Below are 20,516 nucleotides of genomic sequence, written 5' to 3' on the forward strand. Positions count from 1 at the left end.
ATCACCTTGCGGGGACCAGGAGCTCGGCTGCCGTTTGAAGGCAGATCGGATGGAGACCCCCACACAGGTGCGGCCCAACCGACAGGCGTCGCCGCTCCCTCGGCCATATTTCTAGCATATGTTCGCCAAGCCTCCTTTACACCGGTTTTACACCAGTACGGTGCAGCCGTCCCAGTGCTCCCGGAGACCCGCTGACCATCCGGCACATTTCCGACAGCATGCGAGACAACCGCGTTTACATCTCAGATCTGCGGACAACCTGGAAACACCTGCAACGTGTAACCGCTGTGTGATCAACAAGAAGGGAGGATTCCTGTCAAGCTACACATTTTTGGAGACAAACATTTTGCAGTTTATTTGTTTATAGTTGCATTTCTTCTCTTAAGAAAGAAAATTTCTGCTGCGGAGTGAATGCAACCCGTGTTTCCACTCCGCGCCAATAGGTGGCAGTAAAGAGCACGAAAATGCAATGGAAACGACCGAGCGCCTTAATTCAACTCGCTTTCACAGTGTTCACAGCTCGTCTCACGTGTTTCTCGGTGTCGGCAATCGGGACGGGATGGGGAACGCGGTTTATGGGATGAAGTGGCCAAGGGACGGTGCTGAATCCTGAAAGATCTCCCCGGTGATAATGGATGTGGGATTTCGGTTATTTCAGTGTTTCGATTTCAAAATGTGACTCGCAACATTTTTGTTTCGGTGCAAATTGTAGCTCGTGAGAAATAAAAAGTAACGAGCAATTTCCTTTTTTACACAACCTCAGGAGCGAGCAGGTCGAAGGACAGTCGCATCATAGTAAAATGAGTCAGAGACAGACAGACTTTTAATCTAGTTTGTTAGGTATTTACTTGCTTTTTGGCCACATCACCGAAATGCCAGGCTTCAGAATTTGGCCTTTTCATGGATTCATCACATAATATTTACATTTATTCATTTAGCTGACAATTTTCTCCAGAGCCACTTATGATGTTAAGATACCTACCATTACTGACCCATTTATACAGCTGGGTAATTTTACTGGAACAATTTAGGGTAAGTACCTTGCTCAAGGGTCCTGCAGCTGGAGACGGGATTTGAACCTGCAACCTTTGGGTCCAAAGGCAGCAGATGCAAGAAGAGAATGCGTGTGACACATGTCAGCGCCGGGGCGTGTCAGGGCCGTTCTCACGACTCAGCAAACACTACGAGCTCTATTTTGCTGAGAAATGGGATGAGAATAATACGCGGCAGAGATATTATAATTCCCTGTTTATTTGGTTGTTTCCTCCTCGTCCAGCAGGGAGGAGAGAGAGACACGAAGCCCAGCTGTGAACAAACACCCCCATCTTCCTGAAGGTAGAGAATGTAACGATAAACCGAGGGAGGAAAACGTGGGCGATGACCCAACGTGACCTCTACGTGACGTCAGAGCAGCAGCGATGAACCTCAGTGCCGGCGCCTCCGGGACGGATCCAGAGAAACACACACTTTTTCACTGCATCCCATCTCCCCTCTTTCTCCGAGAAAAACCGGACTCTACAGAGCTCCGTCTTCTTTGCCGAACGGGTCTGCCTTTACCTTGATATTTACCACGCAGTTTAAGACCATGGGGTGCAGGGGGGTTACACCTCGAGGAAAGTTCAGTGACCGAAATCAGTGCCTTATTACTGACTGTAACATCGCCGTGTCATCACGCACTTCGTCAAGTGGAACCGTCACTAACAGCGCAGCATTAGCATCACGTGCTAGATCCTCTTCCCAAGGGTGGTGCCCCCGAGGGGACGCCCCCCCCCCCCCCCGCCCCACCTCCCGGTGCCTCGACCGACTCCTCCTGCAGCGGTAAACTGCACCTTTTGAAGTTTTAATGGAGCTCGGAAACCTGAGGAGGCCCTAAACCGCAACCGCGTTCCCGCAGGCCGGGTGGGCGGGGCTGGGGGGGGCACCTGCTGGACCCCAGAACTCAAACTTCTCACTTGTAAAAAAAAAAAAAAGATGACTGTAAAAGTAATAATTGCAGTTATTTTTAGGCAGATTTATTGAAATTTTAAAAGTAATGATGGGGGGTGGAGCAGGGTGTAGCGCCGGTGCCTCACAATCCTGAGCTGTACGTTTGGGCACGGGTTCGAATTCAGCTCGGTCGGTGTAGACTTTGCGTCTCCTCCCAGTGTCCGCGAGAGGTTTCTTACAGGCGCTCTGGTTTCCTCCCGCAGTCCAAAAATGTGTGTTTCAGGTGAGCTGATCAGTCTAAAATTGCTTTTGTGTGTGTGCTACACTGCTCTAGTGTCCAGGTGTCTGACTGACTGTAGGCAGATTACTGTACCGCATCTAACAGTGTAAGTCACCTTGGACGCAGGTGTTCGACAGACAGTAGTTAATAGTCACAGTGTGTTTTGCCTTCGAGAGAAGTGTCTATGGTTTAGCCCCCCCAACCAGACCCAGCGCCCCCCCCCGTGGCCCTCAGGTGGATGCGCCAGCCATGTGAAAGCAATCAGGGAGTCGTGTATCGATGTTAATGGGCCATGAAGGGGTAAATAAGACCTTGCGGCCATCAGCGATCGACACCCCCCCTCCACCTGCCCCCCCTGCACAAATCACACTTCTCATTAGCCACACATGGGGGGCGAGGGGACTGCCACTTTACCACGGTATTAAACTGAGCCTGAGTTTAAGAGAAACCGTAGTAAAGTTTATAGGAGCCGGAGGGCAGCGTTTGGAGGCGAGTCGCCGGGACCAATGAGGGCAGGAAGAAGAAACACTTTTCATGTCACTTTACTCGTCAAGGCGGCCGAGCTCTGAGGGACGGCTTGCGGACGCAACTCGACAGCGTTCCTCTAATTTGTCACACCTACGTGGATTAAGGAGCTCGTCGAGAAGTCAGGAACTGCCCGTGTGCGCAAACACGGTACAAGTGTGTATATATCGGTGTAAACGCTGGGAAGGAGCAGCACCGACCCTCCACTCACATCTCATCTTTGTCACGTTGTTGAAATATTTCAAGCGTCACATTTCACATGTATAAACAAAGGTGGCATCCTTTTCATCAACTCACCATCATTTACATTTATTTATTCAGCAGACGGGGGAGTGCGGTGGTGCAGTGGGTTGGACCACAGTCCTGCTCTCCGGTGGGTCTGGGGTTCGAGTCCCGCTTGGGGTGCCTTGCGACGGACTGGCGTCCCGTCCTGGGTGTGTCCCCTCCCCCTCCAGCCTTACGCCCTGTGTTGCCGGGTAGGCTCCGGTTCCCCGTGACCCCGTATGGGACAAGCGGTTCTGATAATGTGTGTGTGTGTGTGTGTGTGTGTGTGTATTCAGCAGACACTTTTCTCCAATGAACTCTATGTAGTGTTATCAGCCCACACACCTTATTCACCCAGGTGACTTACACTGCTAGATACTATACTTACACTGGGTCACTCCTCCATACATCAGTGAAACACACTCTCTCTGTCACTCACACACTGTGGGTGAACCTGAACAGCATGTCTTTGGACTGTGGGAGGAAACCAGAGCACTCGTAGACTTACGCTGCTAGATACACTACTTACACTGGGTCACTCATCCATACATCAGTGGAACACACTTTCTCTCTCTGTCACTCGCACACTATGGGTGAACCTCAACAGCATGTCTTTGGACTGTGGGAGGAAACCAGAGCACCTGGAGGAAACCCACACAGACACAGGGAGAACATGCAAACTCCACACAGACTGAGCAGGGATCAAACCCACATCCTCTCACACCACCCAGGTGCTGTCAGACAGCAGTGCTACTCGCTGTGCCACCATGCCACCTGGTATTTATTTGTTGACCTGATGATCATGTTTATCTCCAAAAGAACTACATTTATTTGGTCTTAAAAAAACAGTGCATCATAATAAAAGCAAACAGTTACATTCATTAATTTCTCCAAAGTGACTCACAGTGTTAAACTACTTAAAATTATTTACCCATTTATACAGCTGCATAACAGAAACTGAGGGGAAGTACCTTTCAGTGCGGTACATCGCTCACAGGTACTACAATTACAGGTGGGATTCGAACCTGCAACCAAGACAGCGCCTCTGACCACCACACTGCAAACTGACCATCATGTGGTCAGCTGGCCCTGGACTGGACTTCAGCTGGAGCAGACGCTCAGAACCCAAAGGTGTGTCCTTTTCTAGGGCGCTACTGTTAGTGTTCACAGTAAATTCACCCCTTGAACGTGGCAAACGGCGCGGATCGATGGTCCCGACCCGTCGGCGTCACTCGGAGTTTTCAACGCTTTGAACCGAGGGCAGGAGCAGCACGAGGACCCGGTGAGGCCCTTCAGCGTCTCCGCGGCGCGTCGCCTTTCCACACTCGCGTCCGAAGAGCCTCCGCTCCACACGGCTTCTTCACGTGCGAAAGGCGAGAGTCAGAGCGCTCTGTGCAGTGGGGGGAGGGGGGCAGCGAGGCTAAACCAAACAACCTTCTGAGTGGGTTCCTCTTCTCCCTGTTTGGAGCCATTCATGGCAACCCCCCCCCACCCCCGCGCTCTTGCTCCGAGCAGGACGAGTTCACGGAGGAGCAGAACGTGATACTGAACCAACACGGGAAGGAAAACAGGCTCACGGGAAGTTCGTTAAAAGGCACCGCGGTGACGGCGCGACGTGGGAAGGCGAAAGGCTCGGCTCCGTCTGTCTCGCCGCATGCAGACCCCCCCGCGGGGGTCAAAGGGGACGTCTCTAGGGCTTCGTAGCACCTGAAGACAGAGAGGAGAGGACGCAGAAATGTTCAAATCTGACACGGATCCATCAAAACTGGGGCCGCACAGCGGTGCAGCAGGTAGCGCGGAAGGACGTGGGTTCGAATCCGGCTCGGTCTGCGAGGAGCTTACACGTTCGCCACACGTTTGTGCGGCTCTCCCCCCATAGTCCACAAAGATAGAGATGGATTTTCAAGGCAATGGTGTAAGTCACCTTGGATGGAAAAGGTGCCAGCGCTACATCGTGTTCATTTAATGCAATTTGGAGAAAAGCGACAAGAATGAAGGTCAATAGGAGGGCAAAGAAATTAAGGACAATCATTTACTCATAATTAGAAATTTATTAATTGAATATACAGAATATTTATTCACCTCGTTTATTCATTAAATCAGCTCCCAAAACACGAGTCTTGGGCTGTAGAGCAACGTGACAGCACATCTGAAACCGAGTCGCTCTTCTCCAATCAAGGCAAGAAGTACACAACTGGTGGTGTAGTGTAGAGCTGTTCTCCATAGACCCAAAGGTTGCAGGTTCGAATCCTAGCTGCAGTACCCTTGAGCAAGGTACTTACCCTAAATTGCTGCAGTAAAACTCCCCAGCTGCTTAAAAGGGTGAACAACTGTGAGGCTCTTGGGAGAAAAGCACCGGCTAAATGAAAAACCGTAAATGAAGTCCACGAAAACGGGACAGTGTGAGAAGAAAGGTCATGGGTTCAAAGCCTCCCTTGAGGGAAAGGGATCTGCTCCCCGCAGGGGGCTTCGGGGCCTCATCAGCGCAGGCTCCCTCCCGCGTGTTTCCGGCCTCTCACGCACACGGCCGCTGAGACGCGCCGACTCCTTATCTGTGTTTCATATCAGCCCCTCGGAGAAGAATAAAGGCTCCACCATCTCAGGGTTCGAGTCCCTCGTCACAGTGGGAAGAGTGAAAGATGTGTCCTGCAGTGGGATGGCTGCGGTCCAGATCACCGCTCACCCGGCTATGAAAACAGCACACGCTCTGGCACCGGCACCGCATCGGATATTCGCTTTGAAAACCCGACGCCGAAACACGCGAAACCGGAGACAAGGACAACAAACGCGCTCGACATATTTTTAGCTTTGATTATAAAGTTTAGGACTTGATGAAAAAGCAAACAAACAGTCCTATTTAAAGAAATGTCATTTTCCTTAGAAATGCTTCGGTTCCAGACTCATTTGGGCCTTTTTTCCACACACGCTCAGGCTCTTCTTACGCTGCCACGTCACTCCTGGGGCTGTGATCGGCCAGCAGGGGGCGCAACGGTTAGAGTCGAAAGGTTATGGGTGGAAAATAATAAGAGTGAACATGCTGCTCCTTTAAAAAAATTACTCACGTGGAAAGCGCTCCAAAAATCTACGTGAGTTTAAACACAAAAAAAATAAAGTTTGTGCTCAAGTTACTGTGATTGAAATTATACTTTTTTTGAAATGGCTTCAAATATGTATTTTTAACTCATAAGAAATTTATCCACACACCTTGTAAATAAGCTCAATCTGCTGTGCCTATAAAATGAAAAACTGTCAACTAGAATCAAATAAAACTGTGTTATTATTAATTAACACACAGATAGCAGTGTAGTGGTTAGAACTGCAACCTTTGGGCCTAAAGGTCACAGGTTCAAATCCCCCTCCAGCCGCAGTACCCTTGAGCCAGGAACTTACCCTGAAATTGCTCCAGTAACATTACCCAGCTGTATAATTGGGTAAATCAGTGTACTTTGCTATGGAGAAAAGTGTTGCATAAATATAATTCAGCTAATTTCTCTGTCCCAGGTAATATATAAAATGTTTGCTTTGCACACTAAGCTACTTACACTTATTTAATCATTTATACAACTGGGTATATTTTACCAAAGCATTTCAGGGTAAGTACCTTGATCACAGGTACTGTAGCAGAAGTGAGGATTCGAACCTGTGCCTTTTGACTTTAAGGTAATGTCTCTAACCGCTGCATTCCCTAAAATAAGAAGTTATATTAATAATTTCCCATTTAGCAGAGGCTTTTCCAACTGAGCCCCCATTTAGCAAGGAGGCTATTTGTACTGCAGCCCTTCGGCGTAAGCGCATTGGTCAAGGGCAACACCGGGATTTGAACCCACAGCTGTTAAGGATCCAGACATTCGCCGTAAGTGCGACTCGACCGACTGTTCTATAACAGCAAAACTGAGTCAGAAAGCAAGAGTATAAAAAGAATTTAAAAAGGAAAAAGGCCGGTGAGACCAGGTGGTAAAAATCCAAAGAAAGGTAAAACCCCATCAGGCTACATTTAATTTAACATTCCATTCATTTGCTCTACAGTCAGTCCAGCTGATTCACCAGTATTACAATTATTAACAGTATTATATTACAGTACCTTATTGTGATACGTTTTTCAGATTGGAATCTTCAGGCAGTAAGAATTTCTATTCCTGTCAAAAATATTACCTATAATAAAAAAATCTTCTGAAATGATGTCGTATCGGACGCCTGAAATCCGCTGAAATCCGTTCTTTTATTGGGATTTCCTGCCCTCTAGTGGACAAGCAACATATACGCTGTTCGATGGAACATTATAAACATTTTAACGATTTCTTAAAAGTCAATCATTTGGACTGCTAGTTAGCTAGTTAGTTAGTTAGTTATAATAACGTCTGGGGCAAAATTTAACTGGTCCGAATACTGAATATTTACCGCGTTATAAGAACTTTAATAATGAGAAAAAGGTAGTCCATTGAAAAGGTAAAATTCATTTAATTCAATTAATAACCTAACCTAACCGATATTATTGCTGAACAATGTTCGTGCTTTTAAATAGTTCTTTGTATATGCGCACAGTCCATGCAGTAAAGAAACATCACGTTCTTTCCTGTTCGTGCGGGTGCGCTTTAGGCTTCCCGAGTCAAACTACATTTCCCACGATGCTTTGTGTTTTATCGACCAGCACATTCTTGGACTACGTTTCCCATGGAGCTTTGCGCCTTGTTTAAACGGGCTGGCAGTCGGCTGCTGTTACTATAGCGATACGCCGTCGATACCGCCATGGCCGCCAGTCCGTCGCGGGTGTTCGCTGCTGTGGTGCCCGCGGCGGGGGACTCTTTTCACAACGAGAACGCGGCGGGTTTGGACTGGAGCGTCGCTCCCCCGGGTCAGCGAAGCAAGCGTCCCGGTCCCGAGGTTCGAGTGACGGGCAGCGCCGAGCTGAGCAGACCGCCCGACCGGGCCACGCTCTGCATCCGCGTGCGGAGCCGCAAGGAGTGCGTCGGTGACGTCACCGACAGCGTCTCGAGGCGGCTCGAGTACATCCTGCAGACACTTAGACAGCGGCAGGTCAAGGTGCGTGTCGTGGCTCTGACCCCACACCTTTCTGGAGAAGCACGTGCTGACATTACTGATCCTCCCTGCCGCCTTTGAACGATTTCTGCAGCGAAGGAGCACTAACCAGGTCTTTTACACCCGGGTTCCTTCCCCACCCCCACGTAGGACGAACACAGGAGTGTGACCAGGACCGTGAGGCGGGACGACGGCTCCTACAGCATGGAGGCTGAGGTCAGGACTCTCGGACCTGCTCTCCTGGAGGGGTCACCCGAGGTCACCCGGGTCCGCGGAGCAGCGCTGTGACGCAAGGCCTTCTGCTGCTCCTACGTAGGACGTTTGGGCCAGTCGTTGACGTCGTGTGACTTGCAGCACATCAGGAAGCCTTAGGAACCTTAAGTTTTGTTCGGCACTGAGGACTCGTTTCGTTGCCCAAGTGATCCAAACATGAACTGCTTTTTCCAGCGGAGTCATCGGTGCTTTTCAGGGCGAGTTCCAACACACTTCGTCTTGTCTGGGTTACAAACCCCTCTTCAAAGGGAATATGAGCGAAACACACGTCTTACAAATCGAGGGTTCGATTTCTGGGGTCTTGTCCGCAGTTTCGGGTCTTTAACTGCGTCGGTCAGAGGGCTTAGAGCGGACCGCAGCCGCTCCAGTCACCTGTAGAACCTCTTTTTGTTTTTCTGCTTATGAGCACCGCATGTTGTTAACAGCCCACTTCCTGCCCCGCCGCCCAGGTCACGGTGGTCTTCACGGACTTCGTGAAGATGCAGGACGTGAGCAACACCCTGGTAGAGAAGCTGGACAGGAGTGTGTGCGTGAGCGTGCCGCAGTTCTCCCACAGCGCCGAGCACATCGATCGGTTGCGGTACGACTGACCCCGCCTCCTGACCTTGGCCCCACCCCCCAGCACATTCACAGCCACTCACCTGTCAGACAGCATCACAGAACCCCGCCCACTCCACAGTGGGCAGCTTAGACATTCGTTACAAAATACATTAGAAAATGCATTAATTTTAGGACTAAATTATCGATCTTTCACATCGGTTCTACAGTTACAACACCCAGCCTCCGGTGTAGTGCAGGGACAGCAGGTGGCGTAGTGCTTAAGAGCTGCTGCCTTCAACTGAAATGCCTCAGGTTTGAATCCCACCTACTGCTGTTGTGCTCTTGATCAAAGGATGTACCATGATTGATACAGTAGGAATTACCCAGCTGTATAAATGGTACCATATGTAGATTAACACTAAGTTGCTGTGGAGAAGTTTGAGAAAAATAAATCTGTGTGTGTGTGTTTTCCAGGCGCGAAACATGTGTGGCGGCAGTGGCCAGTGCTCAACACAAAGCCCGCGACGTGTGCAGGCTGTTGGGTCAGGCCCTGGGCCGGCCGCTCTTCGTCAGGGAGGAGGAGAGCCGGGAGTGGACCGGGGGGGTTGGCGAGAGGGATGGCGGCGGAGAGGACGACGGGGGGGACGCGTCCCTCCAGCAGCAGCTCACACAGGCCTCGGTGACAGTTTTCTCGCGGGTCTCCGCCTCCTTCCAGATCCAGCCGAAGAACAAAGGCACACAAGAGTGACGCGGTGGATGTCTTCTCCACTTTATTATATTTCAAATGCGTTAACAGCACCGTACGGCTGTGCCGGGAAAAGTCCTTCTCATTTACGGAGCAGTAAATATGAGGGCCACGTTCAGGAGCCTTTAAGGTCCAAACAGCGGTTCCACAGCCTTGTCCTACCAGAGCTGCTTTGTAAGGTGCCAGGAAAATTTACAGAGTAATAAAATGACCCTCTGATGGATGCTGACATCGAAACACAGCTGTGGAACACAGTTATATGTTTCACAGTTATGTTTTTCCATATCTTAGTAATTACCCCTTCTGTACAATTTACACTTTTGATTTTATAACACATTTACCTTTCATGGTTAAAAAAATAAAATGACAACATTCATACATTAAAACCTTCAGTTTTCCAGTTATATTGGAACACATTAAAAGTCTTCCATTGGGATGCATATTCATGTAAAGGATCCTGATCATAGAGTTTGGTTTCTGTTGTCCTGAGGGAGGAGCCGAGCAACAAGCCACGCCCACTGCGGTCTGACTCTGCCCCCAAGTCCATCAGTCCTCGGGGAACCGTTCCTGGAGCCACGGCTGCATGACGAAGCGTTCCCCGTCAAAGTGGCTGAAGTAATGATCCAAAGTGGGAATGCTGGGCTGCTAAAATACACCAGCGCTCAGTCGTAGCTCTACCCAGAATGCACTGGTGCAGACACTGCTCAGTCACATCAACCACGTCCTCCCACCCATCCCCAAAAAACAAACAAACCGAAATACCTGAAAGCCGGAGAAACGCATGAGCAACGTCTGCGGAAGGTACCCGACAAGGATCGATGACTGCCCCGGACCACTGAAGATCACCTTGTAGTGGGGGGTGTCCTCCACGGCTTGGAGCTGGAGAAGCACAGAGTGTGTTAACATGCCTTCACCGTGTGTTGAGCTACTGTGCTGACTGACACCATGCACGTTAACAGGGTAAATGTAGGTAAACTCGGCTCAGATCAACATGCGGTTCCAGAGGTTTTAGATGGGAGCAAGACGGATCCTATGGCACAGTGGTGGGTGGCATGATGGCCATCTTTGTTTGGGGGGGGTCTCTGCCTCCTAATAGGCTCATCGAGAGGTGTATCGGTAGCCTGCTGAGACTAAGGTAGAGGGTTTTATGTGGTTTGTCCACCATCCTTGTAGCGTGACTTTATCAGATAGAGACCTTGTGCCGAGCTATGATGCCAACCAGAGTGTGGACAGCAGCTCCAAGGCTACAGATGCTAAAGAACACCATCCTCTCGCTAGAGGAAACAGAAAGAGGTTGGTGGATTTCCTGAGCGAGTTTGCCGTGTTAGGGAGATCAGCCTCAGACTCCTCATACTCTCCGTAGAAAGATCTTCAGGATCCAGCAGAATGGACCGTCGTCCTTCTTCGATGCCGCTCTGCCAGTCAAGGTGAGCTACAGGAAAGTTCCGGAGGAGCGTAGGGTGCAGCGCAGACCATCCAAAGTTGCTTCTCTACCTTATCGAGTCTTTGTGGAGAACTGACAGAAGAACGGTAAACCACCACCATCTTTGTCCCCTTCCTGGCAGTAGATGTCGTGGGAGCCTTTCTGAGGAAGTCCCTCAGTGTTCTTCCTGGACGTGAAGATCAGAGTGACGACAAGCTGGGCATCTGGAACAGCTGCAGATGTTTCCACCATGCAGAGCCAGATGGATTTTGACACCTTCAAGAATACTTGAACCTTAACCGTAAGACTACATGCTTTATCGGATACCGAGGTAATATGTAGGTCAGCTGTGGCCATTGTTGGCGAGTCGTCTTCACCTGGCACCTTTATGAAATCCCCAGGAGAAAAGGACTCGGATACTACTGGTCACATGGACAACGAACAGGACTTTTTGCAGGTGACCAGGGGGTTGGCCGGGTATGTCGCCAGTACTGTGCTGGGGGTGCCACTTTTGATGGGCGCTCTCCAAAAGAGCAGAGTCAACTACCCGCCTCCCCAGTTGGACCAGATCACTCAGTTTTTTTTTTTAATCATTTGTCCGGGGAGGTGACTGCAGATTATCATGATGGCTTTGCGTGTTGAGTAATTTTGTTTTGTGTTCTGAGTCAGATGTAATAACTTTAAATAATGACATGTCATAATGGTAAAAACGGTGGGTAAAGGACAGATCCATCATGGTTTACTGTGCCTCGTGTGGAACCCCTCCCCCCCCGGAGAAGGTCTCACCTCGTGGCTCGCGTACATCCTCCTCTTCCATTCGGCTGGTGCCTTCAGCTTCTCGTCCCAGCTGACGATGACACCCACCATGCGGTTATTCTTATCCATGATGACCTCACCGACCCTGTGCAAGACGTGGGGGGGCCTGGGGCTGCGCACCTCCCTGGAGGCTGGAAGGGTAGGGGAGTGGGGTGGGGTGGGGTGGGGTGGGCGTTGCCTTGTTAACGGGCGAGATTGGTGTGAAATACTGCGGTGGCTGGAAACTCACCTCCAAAGTATCCCTGATCGTTGTCGTGGAGGAGAACCTCGAGAGCCACAGACTCGCCCTGGGGGTCCAGGTTCTCCTCGGCTGCAGGCGGTCTGCTGAGTGGGGGATGCCGCTGTGACCCCAGCCTTCATTCGACCCAATTTCACCCCCCCATTTGAACAAAGGTGACGAATCTGCTTACGTAAGAAGGTCGGAGACCCACTGCTTGATCCACTCTGTCCAACGTGTCACGCTTTTCCGTAAATCGTTCCAGACGGTAACAAGTCTGCAGAGACGGAGGGATGAAGAGTGAGGAAGGCGAAGGAAAAGTGGAGGGAATCGAGAGATGAGCTATGATGAACGTGGACGAGTGATGATGAACGGCAGCGAAGAGGGATTCCGAAGCGCAATGAATGAAGAGCTGTGAACAATGATGGTGAGGAGCGGAGAGAGTCGAGTTATGAAGATCAAGAGGGTGATGAAGAGGGATCAAGAACGACGTGAGAGCGATTAATACTGATGAGTGCTGTTGAAGAAGGGTGAAGAGCTACACTGATGAGCGATGAATGAAGGGGGAGGATTAAGCCTGGCAACGAAGACCGGTGGAGAGTCATGCTGAAGAGCGATGAAGGGTGACAACGGCGAATCGAGCGAGAAGCGGAACAAGCGATGAAGAAAAGGGATGAAGGAAAAGAGAAGAGAGGAAGGGAAAGTAATCAAGGGCCAAGAGTGACGAAGAGGAAGTAGTGCATTCGTTGTGCTCGAGAGTCAGGCATGTGCATCCAAACCTCTCCTCCGGCCCACGTGATGCACTTTTTGTACCGTTCTCCGACGAGGACCGACACGAGAAGTGTCCATCGTGACGATGAAGAGTGATTAAGAGAGGAACAGTGTTGACGATGATGATGAGGAGGCTACCGGTGCATGGCGCTCCTGCGCTCCGCCGCCGAGGTTCCGCTCCACCTGGCGATGAGAAGCTGGATGGGCAGCGCCGAGAGCAGCAGAGTCACGTGCAGAACCGGCACCGGGATGTGCGGCATCGCGACCTGGACACACTGACGGAGCGCTGAGTGCGGGTAAAATAAAGCAATAAAAGAAAGAAAAAAATAAGTAAGTAAGCGGTAAAAACATAGTGAGCGCGCAGTACAACACTTCTCACACACATAATTATTACTCATTGAAATTAGACATTATGATCATGTGCACACGTGACGTACCTAAAAACTTAGTCAGTGCATAAATTCCGAGCCACAAAAGTAAACGCCGGGTTTCATTATTGTGATTATTATTTTCTATTTTCATTAATATTAAGAATTTATTATGGCCACTCACCTGTTGCGCTCGTGTTTGTGTGAAAATCCCCGAAGCAGACACCCCGACAGCGAAGTGAAAGCACGGCGCCCGGACGCTCACATTTCCCACCTCTATTTACATAAAAACGCACTTTCGGTCCCGCACCTGCGCCACTCGAATTACTAAACAAACACTTTTATTCGCGTCCAATCGCTGCCGCCCACGAGAGGTTAGTGCGCCTCTGACACCGCGCCACGTCAGGACGGCGCGTCTCCGGGCCGCGGGTTTGAGGCGCAGGACAGGGCTCGGCCGCCAGGGGGCGCCGTTTCCGCTCCGCCCTGAAAAGGAGCGCTACGTTGTACACTTAGTCATTTCACAGTGTAACTGTGGCAGTTTCTCTTCCACTGCTTTGCAATATTCTAACGCTGTCGGTAAGCACAAGTTGTCAAATTAGTTTAGTGTTTATTGCACCAACAATACTTTATTTGAAGTGACTGTTCTATATCAAGGATCCCAGGGAAGTTTAATATCCATTTCTTTAAAAAAAAAAAAAAAAAAAAAAGACAAGATGTGGAAACACAACTGTTTTATTTCTTAAAAATATCAGTATGTACTAATATGACAGCAGTACTCCCTACACATACATTCTAGGTGAGGTTTTTTTTTTTTTTTAAGCCTTTTCATGTTTTTCTTATAAAAGTATCCAAACTAACATAGAAAGCCCACCCCTCAACAGTAGGACAAAATGTTCCAAACAGCGAGTAAGAAAAGTGTGGATGCGACACGTGTCGGGACAGATGGAAGCAGCGAGTTCCGTCCAGGTAGGACACAAAGAGTAAGGGTTCGACAAGCTGACCCCGTTTCGCCTCGCCCCCCCTCACCAGTCCCGTGAGCCGGGTTCCGTTACCTAGGCCATGTACAACAGGTTAACAGGCAGTCTGTCTGTTTTAAAAGGAGAGAAACTAGACAGCAATAAGTACAGGTCAAAATATTTAAGCACAATTAAATGCACCAGTATATCTACTGTATAGCTGCTCTTATAATGACAGGATATGATGTACACAAGAGCGACAACATGTAACAAGCAATATTTACATGTTAATTTGTTTTCCTACACAATATCAACCACCGTTTCTCATCACAAGACAAACTTACACCATGTTAAGCCTCCAGTGTCTCACCAAAAAGCTATTTGGTTCACTGAACCCGCTGACAGGGAATAAGCAAAACATTGTGGGGAAAAAAAATTAAGACATTCAAGAGAAGTCCTTCAAAATTAGCAGGACTGCACTACAGTGTTCATAAAAAATATAACTTACAAAAGAAACGCACGCCTCTAAAATCAGACAGTCTGCTGTTAGAGTTGGGTGTGAGGTGTCGCCGGGGTTCCCGACACCGCGAGTCCACAGAAGCAGACCAGACCCCGAGTAACAGAGCCACACCGTGAGGACAGAAAGAAACCCAAGAAGGGTACAAGGCACAATCATTGAACAGAGTGTGTGTGGGAATACGTCTCCTGCATCAGCATCAGACATGCCTGTCAAAGTGCACACAGATCCATGCAACGCTCAGTGAAACATGAGGAAAATCGCCACAGATGCGGCCACAGCCAATGGACAAGAACACAAAAAAAAAAAAAAAAAAAAAAAATACAGAAGTTAACCTAGTTTACAGCTTTCCGCCTAATAAATCAACATTGTGTTAAACTCCAAATATTGTAAGTGCATATTAAAGTTAAAGACATCTGTACCTTAGGTATTTCATAGCGTATATCTTGGCTACGTAGCGTCAACTGATGTGTACATTATGAACATCTGATATGCTTGACAATAACTTGTAATAACTTTGATTTCATGGTGAAAGCAAAGTTAGGTCATCCATGGGTTCCCCTCCTGACAGATGGCCTGGGGCTCATGCAGGGGGGCCCCTCGCCAGTGGGGGTGTCTTCCCACGGACAGAAACACGCTGAAAAACACTTGAATATCATGTCAGTCTTTGGCAAATGTTTGATGCTCTAAAACAAGGGGGGGGGGGATTAAAGATTATGGAATGACATCACCCCGTGCAGCTCTGGGTTCAGCGGTGTGGCCACAGAAGGCCACGGCCATGTCCATGTCCATCATTACGCAAAATGAACGTTCGCCTTCCCCATCGCGAGACATCGCGATGAAGGTCCTCACTGTCTCAGCCTCCACAAGTCTGGTGTCCGGAGACTCTTACTTCCTTCATCTTTTACTCCTTTTCGTCCAACCTTTCACCGCACTGGCTAACAGCCTTTTTTTTCCCTGCTCATTCCACATACCCAACGGCCATGAGTTGGAAAGTTACCAAAAAAATACAAATATATATAAAAATTTAAAGAAAAACATACAGGCCAGGTTATGCTGAAAAGTCATCCTGATACGAATTTACATTTTCCAAGGACAAAGGGAACTGCTGCTTCACAGGAAAATGCCTTGAGATCCCTTCTTCCACCCCAGAGAATGTGGGACCGTGTGTGCGGGGTTTCAGATGGAAAAACTGCAGGTGGAGGGAGCAACATCAACAGTGATTATGGTGATGTCACTTCCACTGTAACCAGCACAGCATCACTGCAGGGTACAGCATGGTACAGTGGGAAACTGCCACACTGTCTTCACATTGCAGTCCTGAGGGTGGCAGCACCACCCTCCTGCACCTGCAGCGAACACGTGGAGTGCTGGGAAGCTGCTGTGAACAGCTGGATCATACAGAATGTCTATCAGGGGACACTTGTTTGTATAAAAATACACAAAAAAAAAAAAAAAAAAAAAAAAAAACACCGTGGAATACGAGAGTGGGGGAGCTGAGCATAAAGAAGGTTCCTCCACAGCAGGTGCAAAGGAGTGATACTGCGGGGTAACAGGAACTCTAACCCAGGGCAGCACAGCCAGGCCAATAAGAGAGTGGAACGCCATTCTCCGTGCGATCTTTGGATTTGTCTTTTTTTAAAATCAAGTGCTGTTCTTGGAGGACGAGCATCCCAGCACTGAATAGCATAGGGTCAGCAGCTCTCAGCGAACAGCTTTTCTTTCTCAACCGCATTTAAACCAAAACAAAAAGTCGAGAACATGACCAAAGGCTAAAAGAAGAGGATGTATTGTACCTTAAATATTCCAGCATTTGTTTTGAGACACTTGCAAAAATCCACATCAGCTGCAGTTTACAGGTAGGGCTTTCACTCCAGGACTCATCATCATCAGGCTTCATCCCCTCATCATTGTATAGCTGATAGAAAAGTGGATCCCATATTATAGTTTTGGCAAGTCTGGTTTTGGGAAATCATTCATTTGAATGTCTACTGAGTCACTGTTGTACTTTCCTACACAGTGTTATGTTTTAAAAAAACCAAACATTTTCCATTCAAGGTAATTTTAAATAGTTCACAGTGGCTAAACTAGTTATTACTCATTTAGTCAGAGCTCCCAATCAAAGGCTAATAAGGCATAGAAATTACAACATTAGCACTCTCATGTGCACAGTAATGTGGTAAATGGGGTAATTACAACTAAATGTCAGACCTTGGGATCTCAACTCCACCACTTGGGGGCGAAACAGAGCTGCAGTCCAAGCCAGCAAGAGGACCTGTGCTTAAGAGCTCATCGCCCAACACTGACCCTCCAAGGTCTGCAAAGCAGGAGCAGCACGCTGTTGGTGTGATGTCATAGACGAGTCCTGTGTGACTGTTTGCTCTACCTGACAAACACAAGCATGTGACATGGACAACACTCCGTTTTGGCTTTCACAGGAGACAGTGTCAGAGTAACATGACCATTGGTCTAATGAACCCACTTGCAAGTCCCACCACAATCCCAGAGTGCCAGCTGGACACTGCGGACAGGGTGCGCCAGAGAGCGCCCTGCGTGGACTTTGTACGTGAACACATCTGCGCACACCCATCTGCTTGTGGCCGTGTGCCTACAAAGGCCTTTATAAAAGACAAACGTTTGAGGGCGAGAGGTGGAAAAGGGTAGATGTGATAATCATCCATTGCCATCAAACGACTGCAGTCAGGGTGCGATGAAGCTCTGGGAGCAGATGGACGGCGCATCGCCCCCATCCGTGATCTTCCGCAAAGGGCTGCACACATCACACAGAAGCATGTACAGCACTGTGGATTAAAGCTCCAGACACATCAATGAGCGATGAAGGTGAACAGGCAACATGAGCAATGTCAACCCTCAGAACTGTGGGAACATCGGAGACACTAAGGTAGTTAGCCGAGTAAAATAAATGTAAAAGAAACAATAGTTAAATAACTTCTGCGTTAAATTATATAAAGGCACAATTTATTGCTAAATTTAAAGACCTTTGTGTTCTCTCTCAAGACTGAGGACTAAAAAGAAGGGAAAAGTAACAAAAATGCAACTTAAATAAGTGTCAAAGCAATCCTAACAACCACCACATCTCTCAAAATAGTCATTTCACATTTTATACAGTTTTTGTACATTAATACACTAGTAGATGGCCAATCTCGTTAACCTCTAATACCCTACAAAAATATATTAAAAACAGAAGAACCAAATTCATTCACTTCAGGTAATGGCAATTTTGATCAACAGAGGCGGTATTAACAGGACAGGGAGTGGCACTGCCATAAGTCGACCGTGAAACTGGAGTAATTTGGGCTGTTGGGGTAGCGGGGGTGTTCACCCGCTTTACTTGGCTTGGCTTGCTTCACCAAACTCAGCAAGCTGAAGTCACACCAATGCCCGCAGACAGCTCCAGCGGGCACAAGTAGAAACCGTACAAAACATGAGCGATACAAAAAAGATGACAAGCACAGAGACACATTTTCAAGTCAATCTGAGCTTTTTTTTTTTTCTTTTAAAAAAAAAAAAAAAAGAAAAAAGAACCCCAAAAGTCTAAAGATGCAGTTCGAATCCACATCTGTGGCTGATCCAGGAGACTCGACGAGTTCCGCTTGGGACTCGGCGAACCAGTGTGAACCGGTGTGACCGTGTCTCCAATAGCAGGGCACTGTACCACACAAGCAGTGACTCGCTACACACGTCTCATCACGGAAAAGCAAAACATGTCAGTGTTGCTCAGATGGAGTGTTGGTATCTGAAATTCAGCGGAACCTCACGCTGCAGCGAGCACCTGGAGGTGCAGCGATTGCGATGGAGGGCGTCACGAGATCTGCACCGTGGAGTCATTTTGGTCCCGTGCCTCAGTTCACTGAAAGCACCGCGTTAGCAGCAAGTGTCACAGGCGTGTTTTGACCTGGGCAGCACAGGGCAGCCCGAGGTCCCCCTCACCAGCCGATCAGGTTCGCCTTGGCTTTCTCAGTCAGCTTGCGTACCCTGCCTTTGCTGGATGTGCCGAAGGTGATGGAGGCATCCTCAAAGAGCAGCTGCCTCTGCTCTTCCTCAGAGTCATCCTCATTGTAGAAGGCTGTCCTGCGGCCCTGGTTCCGGGTCTTCATGGGTGTCTTGGCAGCCGTCTCGGCCTCCTGTTCCTCCGGCTGCAGCGGCAGGCGCTCCGTCGCCCTGCGGTCCCCGTGTGGGGCGGGGGGCGTCGGCGCCTCCTCATTGTGCCGGCGGCTGCTTCTCCTGAGCACCCTGGGGCCGGAGGAGTCCTGCGAGGGCACGACTTTATCGGGAGACTTCAGAATCTTGGGCTTCCTGCCCCGGCGGGGGCGCCCCAAGTCCATAAGCCCTGCCCTACCCTCTGTGGGCGAGGAGGTAATTCCAGCTTCATCGCTGGCAGAATGGTCTCGTTCCTCCTCCAGCTCAGGTTCCAGCTCCAGCTCCGCAGAAAGCTCTGGCTCAACCTCCACTTCCGTGTTGTTCCATCGCTGCACCCCCCGCAGCGCCTCCAGCTCCTTCTTGCTCTTGCGGCCACGCTTCTTGCCTGGCAGCTTGTTAACTACTTCCACCTGCACCGGTGCCTCTGCCTTGGGCCTCCGGCCCCTCCTGCCCAAACCCAGGCTCATGTGACTGCTGTGGCCATTCAGCTGGACGCTGTTGTGTGAGACAGGACTTTGCTGGGGGGTCACTAAGAGGGGAAGTACAAGTACAAACTTACGTTGTCAACCCTGGCAAGCAGACCTATTGTACCATGCAGCTGTGAACAAGAATGTCGCAGCACCCCTACCTGGCTGACGAAGTGATGGAAGCCTCAAGGTCCGCCGTGTTGGCGTCCTGGAGTCATCAGTGGTCAGCGAGGAGCCCCTGGTGTAGTCACTGTCGCTGGAGAAACTGGGTGAGGAAGTAGAGTTATGTGCTCTGAGTTGCTTGTAGGGCGTCTCGGTCACTGAGCATGGAAAAGGGGGGATAAAAATAAGATTAAGATTAAAGGACAGTCAATTATGCAGACCTTTTATTAACCTTCTCATAACCTTCATACAGGCATGTGAAGACATCACTCCATTAACACGGTCACCTGGTTTACTGCGTGTGGACAACGCAGCACTGGTGGATGCTGACGTCGGCTCCGTAAGAGCGTGGTTTTCGTGCCGTGTTGCGCTGCGGGTGCGGACTGCTGCCAGGGGCTCCGCCCTTCCGTTCACCTGGGGCACGTTCTGTCTGAGGGCTGGGGGCCGAGAGGGTGCCTGCGACAGGGTGGGAACGCTAGAAGCCGAGGACTGAATGACCCTGGATGAGCGCCGTTTCCGCTCTGGGCTGTGGGAGACACGAGGGCAAATTCACTAGACACTAGGGGCACATAATCGGAGCCCACACACAGCAGGGTGTAACTGCAGCCCACTACACACCTGGAGGCAGTGCTGCTGGATGGAGAGGTGCTGCGGTGGCGTTTCATGCGCTGCCTCGTCAGCTTGTTGGCAGAGTGGAAGCGGTGGGCGGAACGGTAGTCCGACAGAATGGCAGACACATGCTCTTCAAAGAGCGCCGAGAGACGCAGGCTCATGCTGTAGATCTGCAGGAAGGTGAGCATTTGTGCCAACAGTCAGATGAAAGTGTTCCCTTTACACCGCTCAAAAGAGCAGGAAGCACACGAGAAAGGAATGCATAGAGCTTAAAGGGAACAATTTGCTATTTGTTCCTTTATCTGACGCTTTTACACAAGTCGAATTACATTGAGGTTTGTACGCTAAGCTAGTTGCAGCGATTTGTCCATTTATACACCTGGGTAATTGTTACTCTATCAATTCAAAGTAAGTACCTTCATCACACATACTGCAGCAGAAGTGGGGATTCAAACC

General features: G+C 49.4%; 3 protein-coding genes across 6 annotated transcripts in view; 1 reads left to right on the top strand and 2 right to left on the bottom strand.

Annotated features, from left to right (window-relative positions):
* Window positions 1-7,697: 7,697 nt before the first annotated feature.
* On the top strand, window positions 7,698-9,612 carry irak1bp1 (interleukin-1 receptor-associated kinase 1 binding protein 1). Its single transcript, XM_018729025.2, has 4 exons — window positions 7,698-8,035; window positions 8,183-8,248; window positions 8,755-8,885; window positions 9,320-9,612. The coding sequence occupies exons 1-4, from the start codon at window positions 7,742-7,744 to the stop codon at window positions 9,591-9,593; spliced, it is 765 nt and encodes a 254-aa protein (XP_018584541.1). The 5' UTR covers window positions 7,698-7,741; the 3' UTR covers window positions 9,594-9,612.
* Window positions 9,594-13,540, bottom strand: LOC114909851 (uncharacterized). Of its 3 annotated transcripts, none has more exons than XM_029249649.1 (7): window positions 13,370-13,537; window positions 12,956-13,103; window positions 12,240-12,323; window positions 12,059-12,150; window positions 11,800-11,960; window positions 10,353-10,469; window positions 9,594-10,235 (listed from the first exon to the last, which is right to left on the bottom strand). In XM_029249649.1, the coding sequence occupies exons 2-7, from the start codon at window positions 13,075-13,077 to the stop codon at window positions 10,137-10,139; spliced, it is 675 nt and encodes a 224-aa protein (XP_029105482.1). In that variant the 5' UTR covers window positions 13,078-13,103; window positions 13,370-13,537; the 3' UTR covers window positions 9,594-10,136. The 3 variants fall into 3 exon arrangements, with proteins under 3 accessions (XP_029105482.1, XP_029105481.1, XP_029105483.1); XM_029249648.1 differs by having other exon boundaries at window positions 9,896-10,235; window positions 12,059-12,153; window positions 13,370-13,538; XM_029249650.1 differs by having other exon boundaries at window positions 10,118-10,232; window positions 12,059-12,153; window positions 13,370-13,540.
* Window positions 13,541-13,949: 409 nt separating this feature from the next.
* phip (PHIP subunit of CUL4-Ring ligase complex) overlaps window positions 13,950-20,516 on the bottom strand; it is a 29,820-nt gene continuing 23,253 nt past the window's right edge. For both annotated transcript variants that reach the window (XM_029251482.1, XM_029251477.1), the window contains 4 exons: window positions 20,067-20,230; window positions 19,736-19,974; window positions 19,448-19,606; window positions 13,950-19,348 (listed from right to left, as the gene is read on the bottom strand). In XM_029251482.1, coding sequence (XP_029107315.1) covers window positions 18,606-19,348; window positions 19,448-19,606; window positions 19,736-19,974; window positions 20,067-20,230 — 1,305 coding nt within the window. In that variant the 3' untranslated portion in view covers window positions 13,950-18,605. The remainder of the gene's footprint in view (window positions 19,349-19,447; window positions 19,607-19,735; window positions 19,975-20,066; window positions 20,231-20,516) is intronic.

The sequence above is a fragment of the Scleropages formosus genome, chromosome 1 (genome assembly GCF_900964775.1).
Source record: "Scleropages formosus chromosome 1, fSclFor1.1, whole genome shotgun sequence".
Classification (NCBI taxonomy): Eukaryota; Metazoa; Chordata; class Actinopteri; order Osteoglossiformes; family Osteoglossidae; genus Scleropages; species Scleropages formosus.

Coding starts and splice junctions, on each gene's coding strand:
- irak1bp1 (XM_018729025.2), top strand. CDS start 7,742: ATGGCCGCCAGTCCGTCGCGGGTGTTCGCTGCTGTGGTGCCCGCGGCG. Junction 8,036..8,182: donor TTAGACAGCGGCAGGTCAAG/GTGCGTGTCGTG, acceptor ACCCCCACGTAG/GACGAACACAGGAGTGTGAC. Junction 8,249..8,754: donor CCTACAGCATGGAGGCTGAG/GTCAGGACTCTC, acceptor CCCGCCGCCCAG/GTCACGGTGGTCTTCACGGA.
- LOC114909851 (XM_029249648.1), bottom strand. CDS start 13,077: ATGCCGCACATCCCGGTGCCGGTTCTGCACGTGACTCTGCTGCTCTCG. Junction 12,324..12,955: donor CGCAGGAGCGCCATGCACCG/GTAGCCTCCTCA, acceptor CCGTCTCTGCAG/ACTTGTTACCGTCTGGAACG. Junction 12,154..12,239: donor TGGGTCTCCGACCTTCTTAC/GTAAGCAGATTC, acceptor TCCCCCACTCAG/CAGACCGCCTGCAGCCGAGG.